At 49.5% G+C, this 17,794-nt stretch overlaps 1 protein-coding gene across 14 annotated transcripts in view; it reads right to left on the bottom strand.

Annotated features, from left to right (window-relative positions):
- Positions 1-17,794, bottom strand: part of DOCK3 (dedicator of cytokinesis 3) — a 642,920-nt gene that overhangs the window by 82,553 nt on the left and 542,573 nt on the right. For 13 of the 14 annotated variants that reach the window (XM_065551338.1, XM_065551344.1, XM_065551339.1 and 10 more), the window contains exons 32-35: positions 15,143-15,291; positions 8,662-8,747; positions 7,257-7,283; positions 7,041-7,136 (exon numbers count right to left, since the gene is read on the bottom strand). In XM_065551338.1, coding sequence (XP_065407410.1) covers positions 7,041-7,136; positions 7,257-7,283; positions 8,662-8,747; positions 15,143-15,291 — 358 coding nt within the window. The remainder of the gene's footprint in view (positions 1-7,040; positions 7,137-7,256; positions 7,284-8,661; positions 8,748-15,142; positions 15,292-17,794) is intronic. The other variant, XM_065551340.1, reaches the window with a different exon arrangement.

Genomic DNA, 17,794 nt, shown 5'->3' with positions numbered 1-17,794 from the left:
CAGTTACTCATCTCTCTTAACTGTTCTTCGAGATGTGTTGCTCATATCCATTCCAATTAGGTGTGTGCACGCTGTGTGCACAGTCATTGGAAGATTTTTCTCCTAGCAGCACCCATCGGGTCGGCTGTGAGCCCCCTAGAGTGGCACCTTCATGGCGCTCAATATATGATCCTGCCGACCCAGCACCTATTCAGTTCCTTCTTGCCGGTTACTCCGACAGAGGGGAAGGCAGGTGGGTTTGGAATGGATATGAGCAACACATCTCAAAGAACAACAGTTACAAGAGGTGAGTAACCGTTTTTTCTTCTTCGAGTGATTGCTCATATCGATTCCAATTAGGTGACTCCCAAGCCGTACCTAGGTAGTGGGGTCAGAGTTAAGGAAACGCTGATTGTAGCACTGCTCTGCTGAAGCCGCATCATCTCTGGCATGCTGGACAATGATGTAGTGAGAGCTGAAGGTATGTACCAAGGACCAAGTTGCTGCCCTGCAGATTTCTTGGATCAGGACCTGGGCCAAGAACGCTGCTGACAAGGCCTGGGCCCTCGTGGAGTGTGCCATAAAAGGCAGGGCCGGTACTTTGGCCAGCTCATAGCACGTGCGGATGCATGATGTGATCCTGGAGGATATTCTTTGAGATGAGACCGGGAGCCCCTTCATTCGGTCACTATGAACAACTGGTTCGACTTCCTGAACGGCTTAGTGTGCTCAATGTAGAAAGCTAGTGCTCACCGAACATCGAGGGAGTACAGCCTCTGCTCCCGGTTACTGGCATGAGGTTTAGGGTAAAAGACAGGCAGGAAAATGTCCTGACTGGTGTGGAAGTGCGACATCACCTTGGGGAGAAAGGCCAGGTGAGGCCTGAGTTGCACCTTATCCCTGTGGAAAACCATGTAAGGTGGGTCAGAAGTGAGGGCCTTTAGCTCAGACACCCTCCTCACAGAAGTAATGGTGACAATTCATAGAATCTCAGGGGTTGGAAGGGACCTCAGGAGGTCATCTAGTCCAACCCCCTGCTCAAAGCAGGAAAAATCCCCAGACAGATTTTCGCCCCAGACCCCTAAATGGCCCCCCCCCAGGATTGGACTCACAACCCTGGGTTTAGCAGGCCAATGCTCAAACCACTGAGCTATCCCTCCCCGACCAGGAAGGGAGGCCACCTTCTATGACAGATACAGGAGGGAGCAAGTTGCCAGTAGTTTGAATGGGGGCCCCATGACCCTGGAGAGGACAAGGTTAAGGTCCCACATGGGGACAGATTGCCGGATCTGGGGATGTAGGAAGTCCGGACTTTTGAGGAAGCGACCATCCATAGGGTTGGCGAAGATGGATCAACCGGACGCTCCTGAGTGGAAGGCCGAGATAACAGTGAGGTGTAATCTTATGGAGGATGCCGCCAGGCCTTGCTGTTTCAGGTGTAGGAGGTACTCCACGATGAGAGGTACAGGCACCTGGAGAGGGGACGTACGACTCTGGTCACACCAACACGAGAATCTCTTCCACTTTGCCAGATACGTGGCTCTAGTGGAGGGTTTCCTGCTGCCGAGGAGGACCTCCCTTACTTGTTCTGATAACAGAAGTTCCATGGGGTTCAGCCATGAAGCTTCCAAGCCGTGAGGTGGAGGGACCGCAGGTCGGGGTGATGGAGGTGACCATGGCCCTAAATGAGTAAGTTGGGGAGGAGGGGTAACGTCACCGGTGCATCCACTGACAGCTCCAGGAGTGTGGTGTACCAGTGTTGTCAAGGCCACGCTGGAGCTATCAAAATTATCTGTGCCCCTTCTCTGCGGACCCTAAGCAGGACCTTGTGCATGAGAGGGAATGGGGGAAAGACGTACAGCAGGCAATCTCTCCAGGGTAGCAGGAATGCGTCTGTGGATGGGCCTGGACTGTGACCCTGGAAGGAGCAGAACATTGGGCACTTCCTGTTGCGTCAGGTGGCAAACAGGTCAACCCGGGGAAACTCCCACCTTTGGAAAATGAGGTGTATGACATCCAGCCGGATGTACCATTCGTGTGTGTGTGTAAGGACCTGCTGAGGTAGTCTGCCAGCATGTTCTGAACTCCTGGTAGAAAGGATGCTTCCAGGTGAATGGAGTGGACTATGTAGAACTCCCACAGCCGGAGGGCCTCCTGGCACAGGGGAGAGGAACGGGCTCCACCCTGCTTGTTGATGTAAAACATGGCAATGGTGTTGTCCGTTAGAACTGCTATGCATTGGCCTTGTAGTCAGGCCTGAAAGGCCTGGCAGGCTAGGCACACTGCCATCAGATCTTTGATGTTGATATAAGGGAGAGCTCATCCTGCGACTACAGGCCCTATGTCTGGAGGTCTCCCAGATGCACACCCCATCCCAGAGCTGATGCGACCCTAACCAGGGACAAGGAAGGCTGAGGGTTATGGAAGGGGACTCCTTCACACATTGCTTGAGGGTTGAGCCACCAGTGGAGGAACATGAGGACCTGCCCTGGCACTGTGACCACTGAATTCAAGCTGTTGCACCCCGGGCAGTAGGCTGAGGTGAGCCCTGGCAGCAACGGTCTGAGCTGCAGCCTGGAGTGCTGGGTCACATAAGTTCAAGTAGCCATGTGGCTGAGGAGACTCAGGCACCCCCTTGCTATTGTGCTTGGGATTTGCTGGAGGCTTTGAATTATGTCTATGATGGCTCGGAATTGGGTCTCTGGCAGAAGTGCTCGTATCTGAACCGAATGTAACACCGCCCCAATGAATTCTATTCTTTGGGTCAGCTCCAAGGTCGATTTCCCCAAGTTGAAGAGGAGACCCAGTCGCTCAAACGTATACCTGACCAAACGGATTTGGGACTGCACCTGCCCCCTGGTATGGTCCTTGAGCAGCCAGTCGTCAAGATAGGGGTATATCTGCACCTGCTGTCAACAGAGGAAAGCAGCCATGACCAACATGCACTTGGTGAACACTCGGGGGACTGTTGAGAGGCCAAATGGTAGGACAGTGAATTGGTAATGCTTGTGGTTGACCACGAAGCATAGGAAGCGCTGGCATGTGGGACGAATCGCTATATGGAAATACGCGTCCTTCATGTCGAGGGCAGCATACCAGTCTCCCAGATCCGATCCAGGGAGGGGATAATGGTGCCCAGGGAGACCATGTGGAACTTCAATTTTACCATGAATTTGTTGAGTCCGCGCAGATCTAGAATGGGTCTGAGACTCCCCACTTGGCCTTGGGGATTAGGAAGTATCAGGAATAGAATCCCTTGCCCCTTAACTCCTGAGGAACTTCCTCCACTGCTCCCATGGTGAGGAGCACCTACACCTCCTGGATAAGGAGATGCTCATGAGAAGGGTCCCTGAAGAGGGATGGGGAATGGGGATGAGAGAGAGGGTAGGAGCAGAACTGGAGAAAATATTCCACTTCCACCATATGGAGGACCCAGCAGTCCGAAGTTATTTGGGACCAAGCACGGTAGAAGTGGGACAGACGATTAAAAAAAGATGGGGAAGGATCTGGAATCGAGGCTGGTGCACCATCCTTGGGCGCCCCTTCAAAGGGCCTGCTTGGAACCCAACGGCCAGCTTGGAACCCAACGATGGTTTCGTCAGGCCCTGGCCCTGCCCAAAAGGGGGGTTGGAAGGCTTCCTTCTGCCATTCCTGCACCTTTTCCTGTAAAAGTCCTGCCTTGGCCGAGGAGGGTAGGAGCGCTGCTGCTGCTGCTGCTGGGGCTTGAAATGTTTGCATTGGGTTGCCGGGGTGTGCATACCCAAAGATTTCATAGTAGCCCTTGAGTATTTTAGGCTATGCAGCCGAGAGTCAGTCTGCTCCACAAACAGGCCCGCCCCATCAAAAGGCAGGTCCTGCATCGTCTGTTGAACCTCGGGCAGAATGCCTGAGGCCTGCAACCAGGAGCTACACCTCATGGTGATACTGGAGGACAAGGTGCGCACCACAGAATCCGCAGCATCTAGTGAGGCCTGTAAAGAGGCCAATTCCACCGCCTTGCCTTTCTCCACCATTGCTCCAAACTCCTCCATGGACTCTGTTGGCACCTGCTCATTGAATTTGAGCATCGAGTTCCAGGAGATGAAATTATACCAGCTCAGAACTGCCTGCTGATTGGCAATCCTGAGTTACAGCCCCACTGCCCCGCGGAGCTTGGTGTCCTTGGACTTAGGTGCTGAGGCTTGTTGCCCCTGCCTCTCATTCTCATTCACTACCGCAACCAACAATGAACAAGGCTGCGGATGCGTGAAGAGGTATTTGTACCCCGTTGATGGATGAAGTATTTCCTCTCAACGCCCTTGGCGGTGGGATGGATGGAGGCTGGGGTCTGCCAGATGGTCGTGGCATTTGCCTGTATGGACTTGATGAGGGGCAGAGCCACCTTCAAAGGACCTTCCAGGGCCAAGATGTCGACCATTGGGTCTTTCAACTCCATCACCTCCTCGGCCTGCCGACCCATGTTGTGCGCCATCCTGTGAAAGACGTCCTGGTGGGCACAGCTGTCTATGGGGGTCCGTCCAGAGACAGAAGTGCCTGCAACAGCCGCATCTGGAGAGGAGGACGAGGAGGCTAATCAGGGAACAGGGTCCTCCTGTCTCTCCTGCTTGTCAGGGACCTCCCGTCCTGTCTCGCTGGCTGGACCAGGTAGACCACAGTCCTGCTCAGGAATTGGAGTTGGTTCCATGGGAGGGATGGGGGCACGGCACCTCCTAGCCACCCCTAGAGGTGGGACGACTGGTGGAAGCCTCCGGCACCCATGGTTCAGAAGTGGCCTATTGGGAGCCTTTAGACTGGGCGCCCTGCGCTTGTAGTATACCCATGGGGTCCAAAATGGCCACTGCACTGGTCCCTGCCACTGAGCAGGCCATGGCCTTGCCCCCACCTCAGAGCATCTATGGCTCAACCGGTGCTGACCCCGCTCTGAGTATCTAGATCTGGTCTCCAAGCCCAAAGACCGGGATCGGGAATGCCGTGGCAAGGGTGGTGCCAAGCGGAGCTGATCCTACAAGCAGTGCCGCACTGGGGAGTGGTGTTCCAATGCCAGAGAGTGGTGCTACAAGGCTGGAGAGCGGTACTGCGAGGCTGGAATAGCATCGCGATCTGGAGATGTGTGGAGTTGCTGAGTGGCGCCGGGACTGGTGCTGGAAGTGGGACCCGCTACTCGACATGGATCGATGTGTAGATCAGTGTCGCGAGCGGAAGCGCTGGCAGGACCTGGAGTGGTGCTGCGAGTCCAACCAGTGCCGTGATTGCGAGCGGCGCTGGGAGTCTGAGCTGTGCCGCGATTGTAGCAGCGGGGCCAAGGGATGGAGCATCACCAGTTTGCCTCGAGATAGTGCCATATGACGCTGTCATAGTGATGAGGTCTCTCGCGACCTCAAAGGTGTCTGGGGTGGATGGCAGTTCCACCTCCTCGATGACTGGGCTGAAGAGTCTGACAGCACTGGACTCGATGGTCCCCCTTGCAGGGCCAAAGTCGACGGTGCCATCTCCGCAGACTTCAGCGCGGGGTACTCCTCTTGAGGACACGCCCCATTGGCCGGCTCTAGAGGGGTGAACCTCTGGGACGGAGAGCTGCTCCTCCCTTGCTTCTGGTGCTGCTCCCACGCCACGGAGCGGAAGCAGTGCCGGATTGACCCTGCCAGTTTCGGTGCCGCGGGTGTCTGCCAGTGTCCTTCCGCAGTGCCGCTTCCACCATTGTCACCGGGGCGCTACGCACCGATGAACTCGGCGCCGGGTCTTGCCGTGCCAGTGGAGGCTCTGGTCTAAGTGCCTCCTCCATAAGGAGCTGTTTGAGGTGAAAGTCTCGCTCCTTTTTGGTTCTGGGGCGAAACCCCTTACATATCCTGCACCTGTCGTCTTGGTGAGCCTCCCCCAGACACTTTAGACAAGCATCGTGGGGGTTGCCCGTTGGCATGGGCTTGCTGCAGGACTTGAACCCCTGGGACTTGGGCATGTAAGCCCTCCCAAGGAAAAGCGGTCGGGATAGAGGGTAACCCCCCCCCCCAGCCCAACTGCTAACTACCACCTAAGAACTAACTAATAAGTACAGAAAACACAAACAAAGCTAGGGAAATGTGGTAGAACTTCCTGAGCAAGATGCCACAGTTCCAACAACCATCACTGGCAGTAAGAAGGAACTGAGGAGGCGCCAGGTTTGCCGGGTCATATATTGAGCGCCATGAAGGCGCCACTCCAGGGGGCTCCATAGTCAACTCAATGGGTGCTGCTAGGGGAAAAACTTTCCAACAACTGTGCATGCAGCGTGCACACACCTAATTGGAATCGATATGCGCAATCACTTGAAGAACTGGAGGTTTTGTCATGTGGGTGGGGACAACTGAGGCTTCTGGCACATGAGCATGGGAAATTATTTGAGATTGTTTAATAAAGCACATTAACCAAATATTTCTGTTACAATGATCAACAGCAAAACAGCCAATTATTAGTTAAACTGTTGTCTAAGTTCCAGAGATAACAGTCCACTGAGATGAATAGGACAGTTCACTACTGTTTCATTACATCTGTTTATGTTCTGTTCACACTTTCAAGATTTTCTTTACAACCATTAAGGTTAGAAACTTTTTTTTTAAATAAATGAAAGTTGAGATTAATGGTCACTGAGACATGGAATACATGGGGCCTTGCTTTTAAAGAAGTCTCCCTTAGCTGAGTTAGAAGGTATTGTGTTAGACTTTGATGAATCAGGGCCAAATATTCTAAGAAGAGAGTCAGATTAATAACTTCTAACAGTTCTATAGTCCTTTAGCCTTATCATCAAGTAAACTAAACACCAGTTTCTTCATTCTGACAATTTATCAAGAATGAACAAGAAGTAAATGAGAACATGTGCATCCACTGTCTTAATTCAGAAACCAACAGTTCTGTGTAATGGTTGCACTCACATTACTCCACAGCACCGAATTAACTGACTGATTTAAAACCAATACAAAACAGTTCTCTATACAAAAAGAATTTGGTGCATTACTAATTCTGTACACCCTTCTTGCAGAATCCTAGAATACTTATACTCAGAACACTTTACTGCTGTGACCAGATACCTGTAGTCAAGGAGACGCTCCATGAGGCGAGTAACTGATGTAACAAAAGAGATGCCAGTCTCCCGCCATGTCTCTTGTTCAATCTTCTCCAGCAGGCTGTTTGGAAATGAAGAGGCAGCATATGAGGCTTTCCTGGAAACGGTATAGATCCTGGAGGGAGCCAGGAGCAACTTTCTTTCTCTCTCATACAGAAGACTGACAGAATTACAGTCTTACCTGGGGTAGGGCCCAAAGAGCTGGGTTCTACTCCATGCAGCATGAAGCAAAGACAAGAAAAGATGGAATTGGCAGCAAAAGGTAAAATTTCCCACCACAATACTGTTTCAAACATAGGAAAGAGAACACTGCACGTAACAAAAATTGGTTCTCGAGCTGCTAATGGTAGCTGCTTATAGCAATGGAAAGCTGTGACTGGGAAGGAGCCTAAACCCATTGTAACACATTTTATCTCCTCAGTTAAACTGTTAAATTCTGGTCTCTAATGAGCAATCCCAGTTCAACATCTTGCATTACAACTGTTATCAGAGATATCATCAGCCGAAGCAAGGGAAACACAGAACTTAGTTCTTGCCAGGTAAATAAAAAGAAAAACAAATTTTCCATTATTTTCTTTTCAAATGTATTTGCCATTTTTGCATGTACACTGATGGAGCCAAACTTCCAAAAAGTGGTTTCCATTTGTGTGCACTCAAATACAAGTGCATACTTTCTGTGTATTAACATAAAGGTGCACAGGTTATAGATTTACCTGCATACCCAAAATGATGGGTGTGAACAAGTAAATTCTATAATTTCCATCCAGAGGTGTTGGTGCACCAAAAATGCATGTAGATGTTTGTATACATCAAGCTGCATGCACATAAATGGAGACTGGATTGAGATCCTTTTGAAAATTTGCCCTGTATTCTGTTACTGATCTCAGAGGGACCACTGGATCAATTAAAGAGTCGAGATTTAACTCAGTGGTGATCAGAGTGGGTCACCATATATGCCTTCAAACCAAGATCAGCCTCCAACAAGGGAGGCATTTGAAAATCAGACTTGGACTCACAGATCAGCACCAACAATGTGGGAGGGTCAGATCTTGAGATTTCAGGTCAGCCTCCTACTATCATTATTGTTTCTTGGGTTGGAAGGGACTGGAAATGCTGTGAACTGACAGGCTTTGGAGGGAAATCCTAGATGCTCCAAAACAGGTTTGAACTGCTTGATTGTTTAGCTGGCTCTCTGAACAGTCTGAAGACTATGATTTCACACAGTGATGTCACAAAGCTGAAAACTGGCTCGTCTAGTGTGTCTGTGATAGGAACTTGGAAATCACTTGGCACACTGGATACTGTAACCTATGCAGCATCAATACTATTTTATTGCATGAAAGATACAAAAATATATTTTTATATTCTTGTCAGCGTAAAAGGGATGGCAAGCTTTTCCATAGCCTTCTCTCTGATTTGTGGCCCATGTCATGATAACCTGTCAAAAGTCCCTGTACATTACTGTGTTCTGAGGGAGGCCACTTCCGTTGCTAGTACTTTACAATGGATCATTACATTGAAATTTCACCAAGCCTTCTAAGGTGACCCTGTAACATGCAAGATAAAGGGAGACTGGCATTGCTTACAGTAGACTGAAGAGCTCCCTGTAGTTCTCATCTCCTTTTCCTTCTGATACCAAGCTGTCCAGCTTATCAATCAATTCAGCTTCCACCTGGATCAGGGAGAAATGATGGGTTAAAAATTAACTGTGTTTGCAGAGAAGGTAAATTTCAAACATCAAGAAGGCTGAGATTGTGTTTCATGGATAATTTCTTATGCTCTGCAAGTTGCCTGATTTTATGGATGGATGATTTCTGTCCTGATATAAAAAAGCATCTGTAATAATTAAATAGACCCCTTTCAAATCTACAAAACAATGGCTCAGTGGATTCAGTGAAACAACTGGCCTCAGATGGGTCAGTGGAAGAGGTGGACTACAGAGCTCAATTATCCTCTTGCTGAGCAGAGGGGTAAAATGGGCTTCCCTGTGGAGATTGGCTTTTTTGTTTCTTACAGGAGTCCTTGTCATCCACTTTCTTTGTTTTTTATCAATACCTAGATATGGATTTTCTATAAACGAATGTATCAAGTAGAATCTTACACTGTCCTACCTGTCAGTAAGAGGGAAAAAAAACTGGTTACCTACCTTTCGTAAAAGACAGTTACCTTTTCCGTAACTGGTGTTCTTCAAGATGTATTGCTCATGTCCATTCCGTATTAGGTGTGTGTGCTCACACATGCACTGGTTCTGCAAGTTTTTCCCTCAATAGTATCCATAGGGGACCGGCTCTGGCGCCCTTTGGGGTGGCGCCCGCATGGCGCGGTATAAGGGGTGCCACTGGCTCCCCCAACTCTCAGTTCCTTCTTGCCAGAAACTCCGACAGTGGGGAAGGAGGGTGGGTCATGGAATGGACATAAGCAACACATTTCGAAGAACACCAGTTACGGAAAAGGTAATTGTCTTTTCTTCTTTGAGTGCTTGTTCATGTCCATTCCATATTAGGTGACTCCCAAGCAGTACCCCTGGAGATGGGTGGAAGTTCACTGACATGTAGATTACAACACAGCTCTGCCGAAACAGCGTCGTTCCTGGCCTGCTGAGTGATGGCATAATGAGTGGTAAACGTGTGAACAGAGGACCACATTGCGGCTCTACAGATGTCCTGGATAGGGATGTGAGCCTTGAAGGCCGACAAAAATGCTTGCCCTCTCACTGAGTGGGCTCTGACAATTGGTGGCGGCGGAACCCCTCGTCCACTTGGCCAGGTAAGTCAGTCTAATTGAGAGCTTCCTACTTTCCAGGAGGACCTGTTGGACTCCTTCTGAACAGGTCTGCTCCTCCGGGTTCAGCCATGCAGCATCCATGCTGAGAAGTGGAGGGACGTGAGGTTGGGGTACAGGAGTCGACCATGGTCCTGTGACAGCAGGTCCGGTCAGTTGGGCAGGGGCCAGGGAGGAGCCACTGACAGGCTCATAAGCATGCTGAACCAGTGCTGGCGAGGCCACGTCGGGGCAATCATGACGACCTGCGCCTTGTCTCTCTTGATCTTTGCCAGGGCCCTGCTGATGAGTAGAATCGGAGGGAACGCATAGGGGCAGGCTCCCTGACCACGACAGGAGGAAGGCGTTGGAGAGGGAGCCATTGCTCAGACCTTGCTGAGAAAAAAACCAGTGGCAATTCCTGTTCTGTCTGGTAGCGAACAGGTCCACTTGGGGAGTTCCCCACCTTTGGAAGACCATGCAGGCTACGTCTGGATGGAGTGACCACTTGTGGTGAGAGGAGAAGCCCTGCTGAGCTGGTCCGCCAGCGTAATTCTGATGTTGGGAAGGTGACAAGCTTCCAGGTGGATCTCGTGGCTGATGCAGAAGTCCCATAGACAGAGCGCCTCCTGACAGAGAGCCGATGAGCACGCTCCCCCTTGCCTGTTGATGTAGAACACTGAGGCTGTGTTGTCGGTCAGGACTCGTACCAACTTGCTCGACAGATGGGGCAAGACTCCGCATGTCAGCTGGACTGCTCAGAGCTCTTTGATGTTTATGTGTAAGTATGCTTCATCCGGGGACCACATCCCGAGTCTGGAGAACACTGATATGCGCCCCCCTGCTGAGGTCTGAAGCATCTGACACCAACTCGATGGAGTGGGGAGGGTTGTCGAACAGAACACCTTCCAGGACTGTTCTGCGGTTGGTCCACCACTGCAGCGAGGTAAAAATCATCTGGGGAAGAGTAATGATCTTTTCCAGGAGGTCTCAGGACTAGGAATAGAACATCGCCAGCCCCTGTTGCAGGGGCCGCATCCAGAGCCAGTCATGGCGGACCACATAAGTGCACGCTTCCATGTGGCCCAGCAGGTGCAGACAGATCCTGGCTGTAGTCAGAGGGAATGCAGAGATTTCCGCGATGTGGTTCATCAACGCGTGGAACCTTTCCAGTGGCAGGAACACCCTGGTGCAGGTCGAGTCGAGGAATGCTCTGATGAACTCTATCCTCTGCACTGGCACTAACATCGACTTTTTGTCTTTTACTAGTAGACCCAGAGAGGGCACATAGTGAAGCACCGCGACATCCCTTTGGACTTGAGACCTGGAGCTGCCCTTGACGAGCCAGTCATCGAGGTACGGGTAGATCTGGATACCTCGGCGCCTGAGGTAAGCTGTTACCACCAACATGCACTTGGTGAACACCCTCGGTGCTGTTGCCAGGCCAAATGAGAGGACCACAAACTGGTAGTGGTGGGGCCCCACCGTAAACCGGAGGAAGCATCTGTGTCCTTGAAAGATCACTATATGGAAGTATGCGTCCTTCGAGTTGAGGGTGGCATACCAGTCTCCCGGATCCAGGGAGGGGATAATAGAAGCTAGAGAGGCCATGCGGAACTTTATCTTCTTTAAGTACCTGTTGAAGTCTCGCAGGTCCAAGTTGGGCCATAGACCACCCTCAGCCTTTGGGATTAAAAAGTACCAGGAATAGAACCCCTTGTTCCCGTGCTCAAGAGGAACTTCTTCCACCACATCCAGCTGTAGCAACCCCTTTACCTTCTGCGCGAGGAGACTCTCATGAGAGGGGTCTCTGAAGAGGGACGGGGAAGGCGGGTGGGAAGGGGAGGGTAGAAAGGAACTGGAGGGTATAACCCTGTTCCACAGTGCTGAGGACCCTTATGTCCGAGATTATAGCCGTCCAGGCAGGGAGGAAGAGGAAAAGGCGGTAGGAGAACACTGGGAAAGATGGATCTGGGGAATAGTCTGGTAGGTCGCCCAAGGGTGCACCCTCAAAATGACCGTTTGGCCCCCTGCTTATTATGGGTCGAGCCCGACTGGGCAGAGGGTGGACGCCGGTGGCTCGGGCAGTGCTTGTAGCCCTTGGCTCATTTATGGGGCTGGTCCTGCCAAGGCTGGCTCCCCTGGCCATGTGGCTGCTGCGGTTTGAACCGCTTACATGCCGGGGCTGGGATGTAGAGACCCAGGGTTTTCAGGGTGGTGTGGGAGTCCTTGAAGCCATGCAATTTGCTGTCTGTTTGCTCTTCAAATAGGGCCTGGCTGTCGAAGGGCAGGTACTGCATAGACTGCTGGGCCTCGGTGGGCAACCCGAACTGGACTGGGAGTTATTACAGGCCAGTTGCCGGGAGGATCGTCCTAAGTAGGGCAACCTTCCTTTTGGAGATGGGCCATGACGGCCCGGCGATCGGCAGTCTCTCATGTCTGATCGGTCCTGGGATCGGGGCTGGTCCCGGAGTTCTTGCCGCAAGGCGTGTGCCTCAGAGGGTCTGCACTAATCTACTGGCGAGGTACACCGGCCCTACACCCTCTCATTTCCTTCTTGCCGGCAACTCCGACAGAGGGGTAGGAGGTCAGATAATGGAATGGACATGAACAACACATCTCAAACAACAACAGTTACAAAAGGTAGGTAACTGTTTTTCTTCTTTGAGTGCTTGCTCATGTCAATTCCATTCTAGGGGCATGTCTACACTTACCTCTGGAGCGATTGATCCAGTGGGGGTTGACTTATCGCGTCTAGTGAAGATGCGATAAATTGACTGCCGAGCGCTGTCCCGTCGACTCTGGTACTCCACCGGAGCGAGAAGTGTAGACAGAGTCGACGGGGGAGCGTCAGCAGTCGACCTACCGCAGTCAAGACACTGCGGTAAGTAGATCTAAGGACATCAACTACAGGTAGCTGAAGTTGCATAACTTAGATCGATCCCACCCCCCTCAGTGTAGACCAGGCCTAGGTGACTCATAGGCAATATCCTTGGAGTTCACAGTTGTGTGGCTTGCAACACTGGTCTACCAAAACCAGCATCGGCATGAACCTGCTGGGTAAGTGCGTAATGAGATGTAAATGTTCTGGATGGACGACCAAGCAGTGGCCCTGCAGATATCTTGAATTGGCACTTGGGCCAGGAAGGCTGCTGCCGAGGCTTGTGCCCTAGTCAAGTGGGCGGTTACAATCGCCGGTGGAAGCACTTTCACCAGATCATAGCAGAAATGGATGCAGGTGGTGATCCATGATGGAATTCTCTGGGCAGACACTGGAAGACTTTTCATCTTGTCCACCACCGTGACGAACAACTGCGTTGACTTACGGAATAGCTTGGTCCTTTCAATGTAAAAGGCTATTGCACTCCTGACATCCAGAGTGTGTAATTTGTGCTCCTCTTCTGACTTATGAGATTTTGGAAAGAAGATAGGTAAGTATATGTCCAGGCTTGTATGAAACTGTGAAGTTACCTTGGGCAGGAAAGCTGGGTGCGGTCACAGCTGGACCTTGTTTTTGTAAAACACCGTATAGGGAGGCTCTGAGGTAAGCGCCCTAATCTCGAGCAGAGGTTATTGTCACCAGGAATGAAACCTTCCAGGAGAACAGAAGCAGGGAGCAGGAAGCCAAAGGCTCAAAGCAGGGAGAGGGGGGAATGGTTTATTGTTCACCCAACTGATCATTCTTTTTAATTGTGATACATAATAATAATACGCCAAGTTAGGGAAAGCTCTAAGCAGTGCTTTTTCTTGCTTTAGCTATCACTAACAAAGATTCTGAAATCATAACTCACTTGACAATTTTGTTGATGGATCATGAGACAGAATAAAATACATTTGCTCTTCCACCATTTCAGCATATTGGCTTTGCAGTACTCAGAGCAGAAAACGTTTATTTGTGCCACTAGCCTAAGATCCAGAAGAGTCACAGAGAATAGGTATGTGTATTAACAAGGTTCACATTTTCAGTTTAGTTTCTGACCATAACGATACACTTTAATATGACATGGGTCAGTTGCCATAAAGAAGAGCAAGGAGGAGAACGTAGCCTTTTGCAGGTAATTCCCTTTAAAGTGGATGCCCGTTACTACAAAATGTAGATTTTTGTTAGTAAATAGTAATCACAACAATAAACAAAACCCTAAAAACATTATTATTATAATGAGTAAGCATGTATTAGTAAATATTGAGGTTAATGGGTCTACTCATGGGCTTGAAGTCAAGCATGTGCTTAAGTGTTTGCAAGATATGTCCCACAGATAAGACAATGCCTGCCTCAGAGGGTTCATACTTTAAAAGACACAAAACCAGACATCAGGCTACACTTTCATTGTAGCTAGCATCTGTGGAGATGCACTTTTGATAGACCAATGGTAGGAAAATTGTTAAGTCTCAATGCACATAAAGCCATACAGGGTATTTCATCCAAAGATTTCAAAGCACTGTATGCATTTTTATTAATCACATGATACTCATTGTACCGATGGGAAAACTGAGGCACAGAGAGGTTAAAGCTAACATGTTGAAACTAACTTTACATGCCTCACTTTTGAGTTCCCAATTTGAGAAATTTAGAGCCTGATTTGCTCACAATTCCAAAGGAAGTCAATGAGCAGCAGGTGCTCAGCAATTCTGAAAACAAGGCCTCAGGCATCAAGCTAGGTATCCAGAAACTGAGACACAGAAAATTAGTGGACACTTTTTTGAAAATTTAGCCTGAAGGCCAGATTAAAGGTATTTCGACAACTAAAGAGGCAAATGTGCTCCTAGTGGGTTTTCAGGAGACCCTATAGTACCTGATTACCACTGATTTGAGTTAGGCATCTAGATGCTTTTGAAAATTCCACTAGGCACTCATTCATCTTTAGGCATCTAAATACCTTTACAAATCTGGTGCTACGTGACTAACCCAAGCTCATACAGAAAGTTGGCAGCAGGGCCAGGAATAGGAGTAAACCACTGCAAGCACTAGAATACCTACCTCATCATATATGGTTTAGCAAGCTTCCAGTGTTTTTACCATTAGGAAGGAGAATCCACTTTCCCTTGCTCCCTGTGCAGTGAGTACAACACTGTGTTCTGTATTAATAGGAGAAATGGCTACTTGGAAAATGCCTTACAGAAATGTTCATATAATGGTGGGACTTTGGTAGCAGTGTTGTAAAGGATGTCACTTTTTACTTAAGATCTATGTATCTACATCAACAGCTCCCTCAAATTCAGAAACAAACTAGTAGTACTTCTAGTACAGTGTTACAGAAGGGAAGAACAACATAGAGGATATAGCAAGAGCCTGGAAAACCATTTCACCTGTTTGAAGTTGCCATTTTTCCTCTGCTCCCAGTCCATCATGTCATGAAAGATGGGGATCATGATGTTGCGGACCTCTGTCTGTGGGACCAGTGTGACACCAAGAAAGGGGCCAATCATTCCCGGAATAAAGTGAATTTTATGTTCACCTGGGCAACACAAAGCAATTTATATTTAATGAAAGCCTTCCTTTTTTTATCATTCCTTGCTCAGAACAGGGCCGGCTCTAACTCTTTTGCCGCCCCAGGCAAAAAAGAAAAGTGCCGCCCCGCCGTAACACCCTCCCCCCCCCCCCCCCCAAGCGCTGCGCCGTCGACACTCCCCCCCACCCCCGAGCGCTGTGCCGGGCTTTCGAAACTCCCGCCCCCAGCGCCGGGCCGGGCCGCACAAATCCCAGGAGCGCCGGGCCACTCAAACTCCCGCCCCAGCGCTGCGCCGGGCCACCGTACCCCCCAACCCCCCCCGAGCGCTGCGCCACCCAAACCCCCGGAGCACCGGGCCGTCCAAACCCCTGCCCCCCCCCAGCGCCGCACCGGGCCAGGCCACCCAAACCCCCACGCTGCGCCGGGCCGCCCAAATCCCCGAGCGCCGCACCGGGCCGCCCAAATCCCCGAGCGCCGCACCGGGCCGCCCAAACCCCTGCTTCCCCAGCACCGCACTGCCGAAACACCCCCGCGCTGCCCGACTGAAACAAAAACAAACAAACAAAAAAAACCCCTCAAGCGCCCCCCGTCACCCCAACATTGGCTGCCCCTTCTGAGCTGCCGCCCCAAGCACGTGCTTGGTCGGCTAGTGCCTAGAGCCAGCCCTGGCTGAGAAAAAGGTGAGACTCTTTGGTAAAGACACATGTAACCTGTCCCTGCATTAAGCTTGAAGAAGCAAACAGGTTCTTTCTCCAAAAATTATCAAATTAATGGTACTTTAAGTTTTCCATTTTCCATGGCGAAGTCTGCCTGGTTATCTTTACATTAATTAATCTTTACATTTAGCAGAAACCGCAGATCCTACAGGGAAACTCATTCAATAGCTGCTCCACCTTTATGTGCCAGCATGCATTAATTCTGCCAGAGAAGATTGAGAGATTCCACTGCTGTTTTGGAGGCTCGGGCTCCTAAGAAGAAAGGGCTTTTTCAAAGGAACTGTGGCAATAGTATTTAATGGATCAGCTACATGTCCTTTAGACTTTTTAGAGTTCCTTAACCTCAGTGGTGTGAAATTTGCAATCAAATGGATAAGAACCTTGACTTCGAACCAAACAGTGTCACTCTAAGTAGCAGGAATATACAGCATTGTTAGCAATTGCTTTTATAGTGTGCTTCCACTGTGAAACTTTAGTAAATAAAACAAAATTATCTGGAAAAAAAAACAAAACACACTGATAGGGTAATATTGTTTTGAGATATCATTTCTCCCCAAAATTATCTTTCAGGTTAAATTGGGAATCCAACATACACCTACATATTGGAGGTTTTCCTCTAGTAAATTAATCAGACTCTTAGGTGGTCCCACAATTGCAAAAAGGCAGGGGTAGGAAGAGAGAAATAAATAAATCAGGAAAAGCAGAAAAGAATGATTTTGATTTAAAGAGAGAGTAACTTTTAATCCCTAGGGGAGCATATGTCATTAACTCTGCAATATTAAAACTCATATCTTTTCTGTCATTGTGTATGTGAAGCATAAAGTTTGGTATGTTCCTCAAAATCATGATCCGGACGATTACAATTTAGAAGTACTGGATTTTGTCTTTTAAGCTGCATGTGACATTTGTTTAAGCCTGTTAACAATTTCATAAATATTGCTATCTGCTTTTCAGACAAATAATGAGAAGCAAAGTGTGTTTCTAACATAACTAATACAGTGGAGTCAATGTGATACATTCCATGCCAATGTGATGTGGCACAAGCCATAAGATGCTAGACTGCACCCCAGCTCACTTCAACCAGAAGATGTTATTTAGATCAGAAATAAGTACAATTCATAATTTTGTAGATTATAAAGCCAGCAGGGGCGGCGAGTTGTATGGGTCCATAGTGCCTGGGCTCCAGCAAATTCAGGGCCCGGGGGGCCCGGCTCCACCAATGTTCGGGACCCCAACACCCCCTCCCACACCATCTTCTGCACCCCAACCCACTGTCCAAGCCCAAAGCCTGCATCCAGAGCCCACACCCATCCCGTACCCAAATTCTCTCCTAGAGCCTGCACTCCAAACCCCCTCCTGCACCCCAACACCCAGCCCAGAGCTTGCACCTAGCACCCAAACTCCATCTCAGAGCCTTAGACAGGGGGGTGTGTGTGTGTGGGGGGGGAAAGGTGGGACTTGGACCCGTTCTGGGCACCACCAAAAATTATACAAACCTCCTACCCCTGAAGGCCAGAAGGGATCATTGTTATCATCTAATCAAACCTCATGTATAACACAGGTCATAGGATTTCCCTGAATTAATTCCTGTTTGAACTAGACAATATCATTTAGAAAAACATCCAATCTTGATTTTAAAATTGGCAGTGACGGAGAATCCACCACAACCTTTGGTAAGTTGTTCCAATGGATAATACCCTCACTGTTAAAAATGTATGCCTTATTTCTAGGGTGAATTTGTCTAGCTGCAATTTCCAGCCATTAGATCTTGTTATATCTTTGTCTGCCAGATT

Source organism: Chrysemys picta, chromosome 7, assembly GCF_011386835.1.
Source record: "Chrysemys picta bellii isolate R12L10 chromosome 7, ASM1138683v2, whole genome shotgun sequence".
In the NCBI taxonomy this organism is placed as follows: Eukaryota; Metazoa; Chordata; order Testudines; family Emydidae; genus Chrysemys; species Chrysemys picta.
The sequence above is the reverse complement of the archived record's forward strand: the minus strand, read 5'-3'. Positions and strand labels throughout refer to the sequence as shown.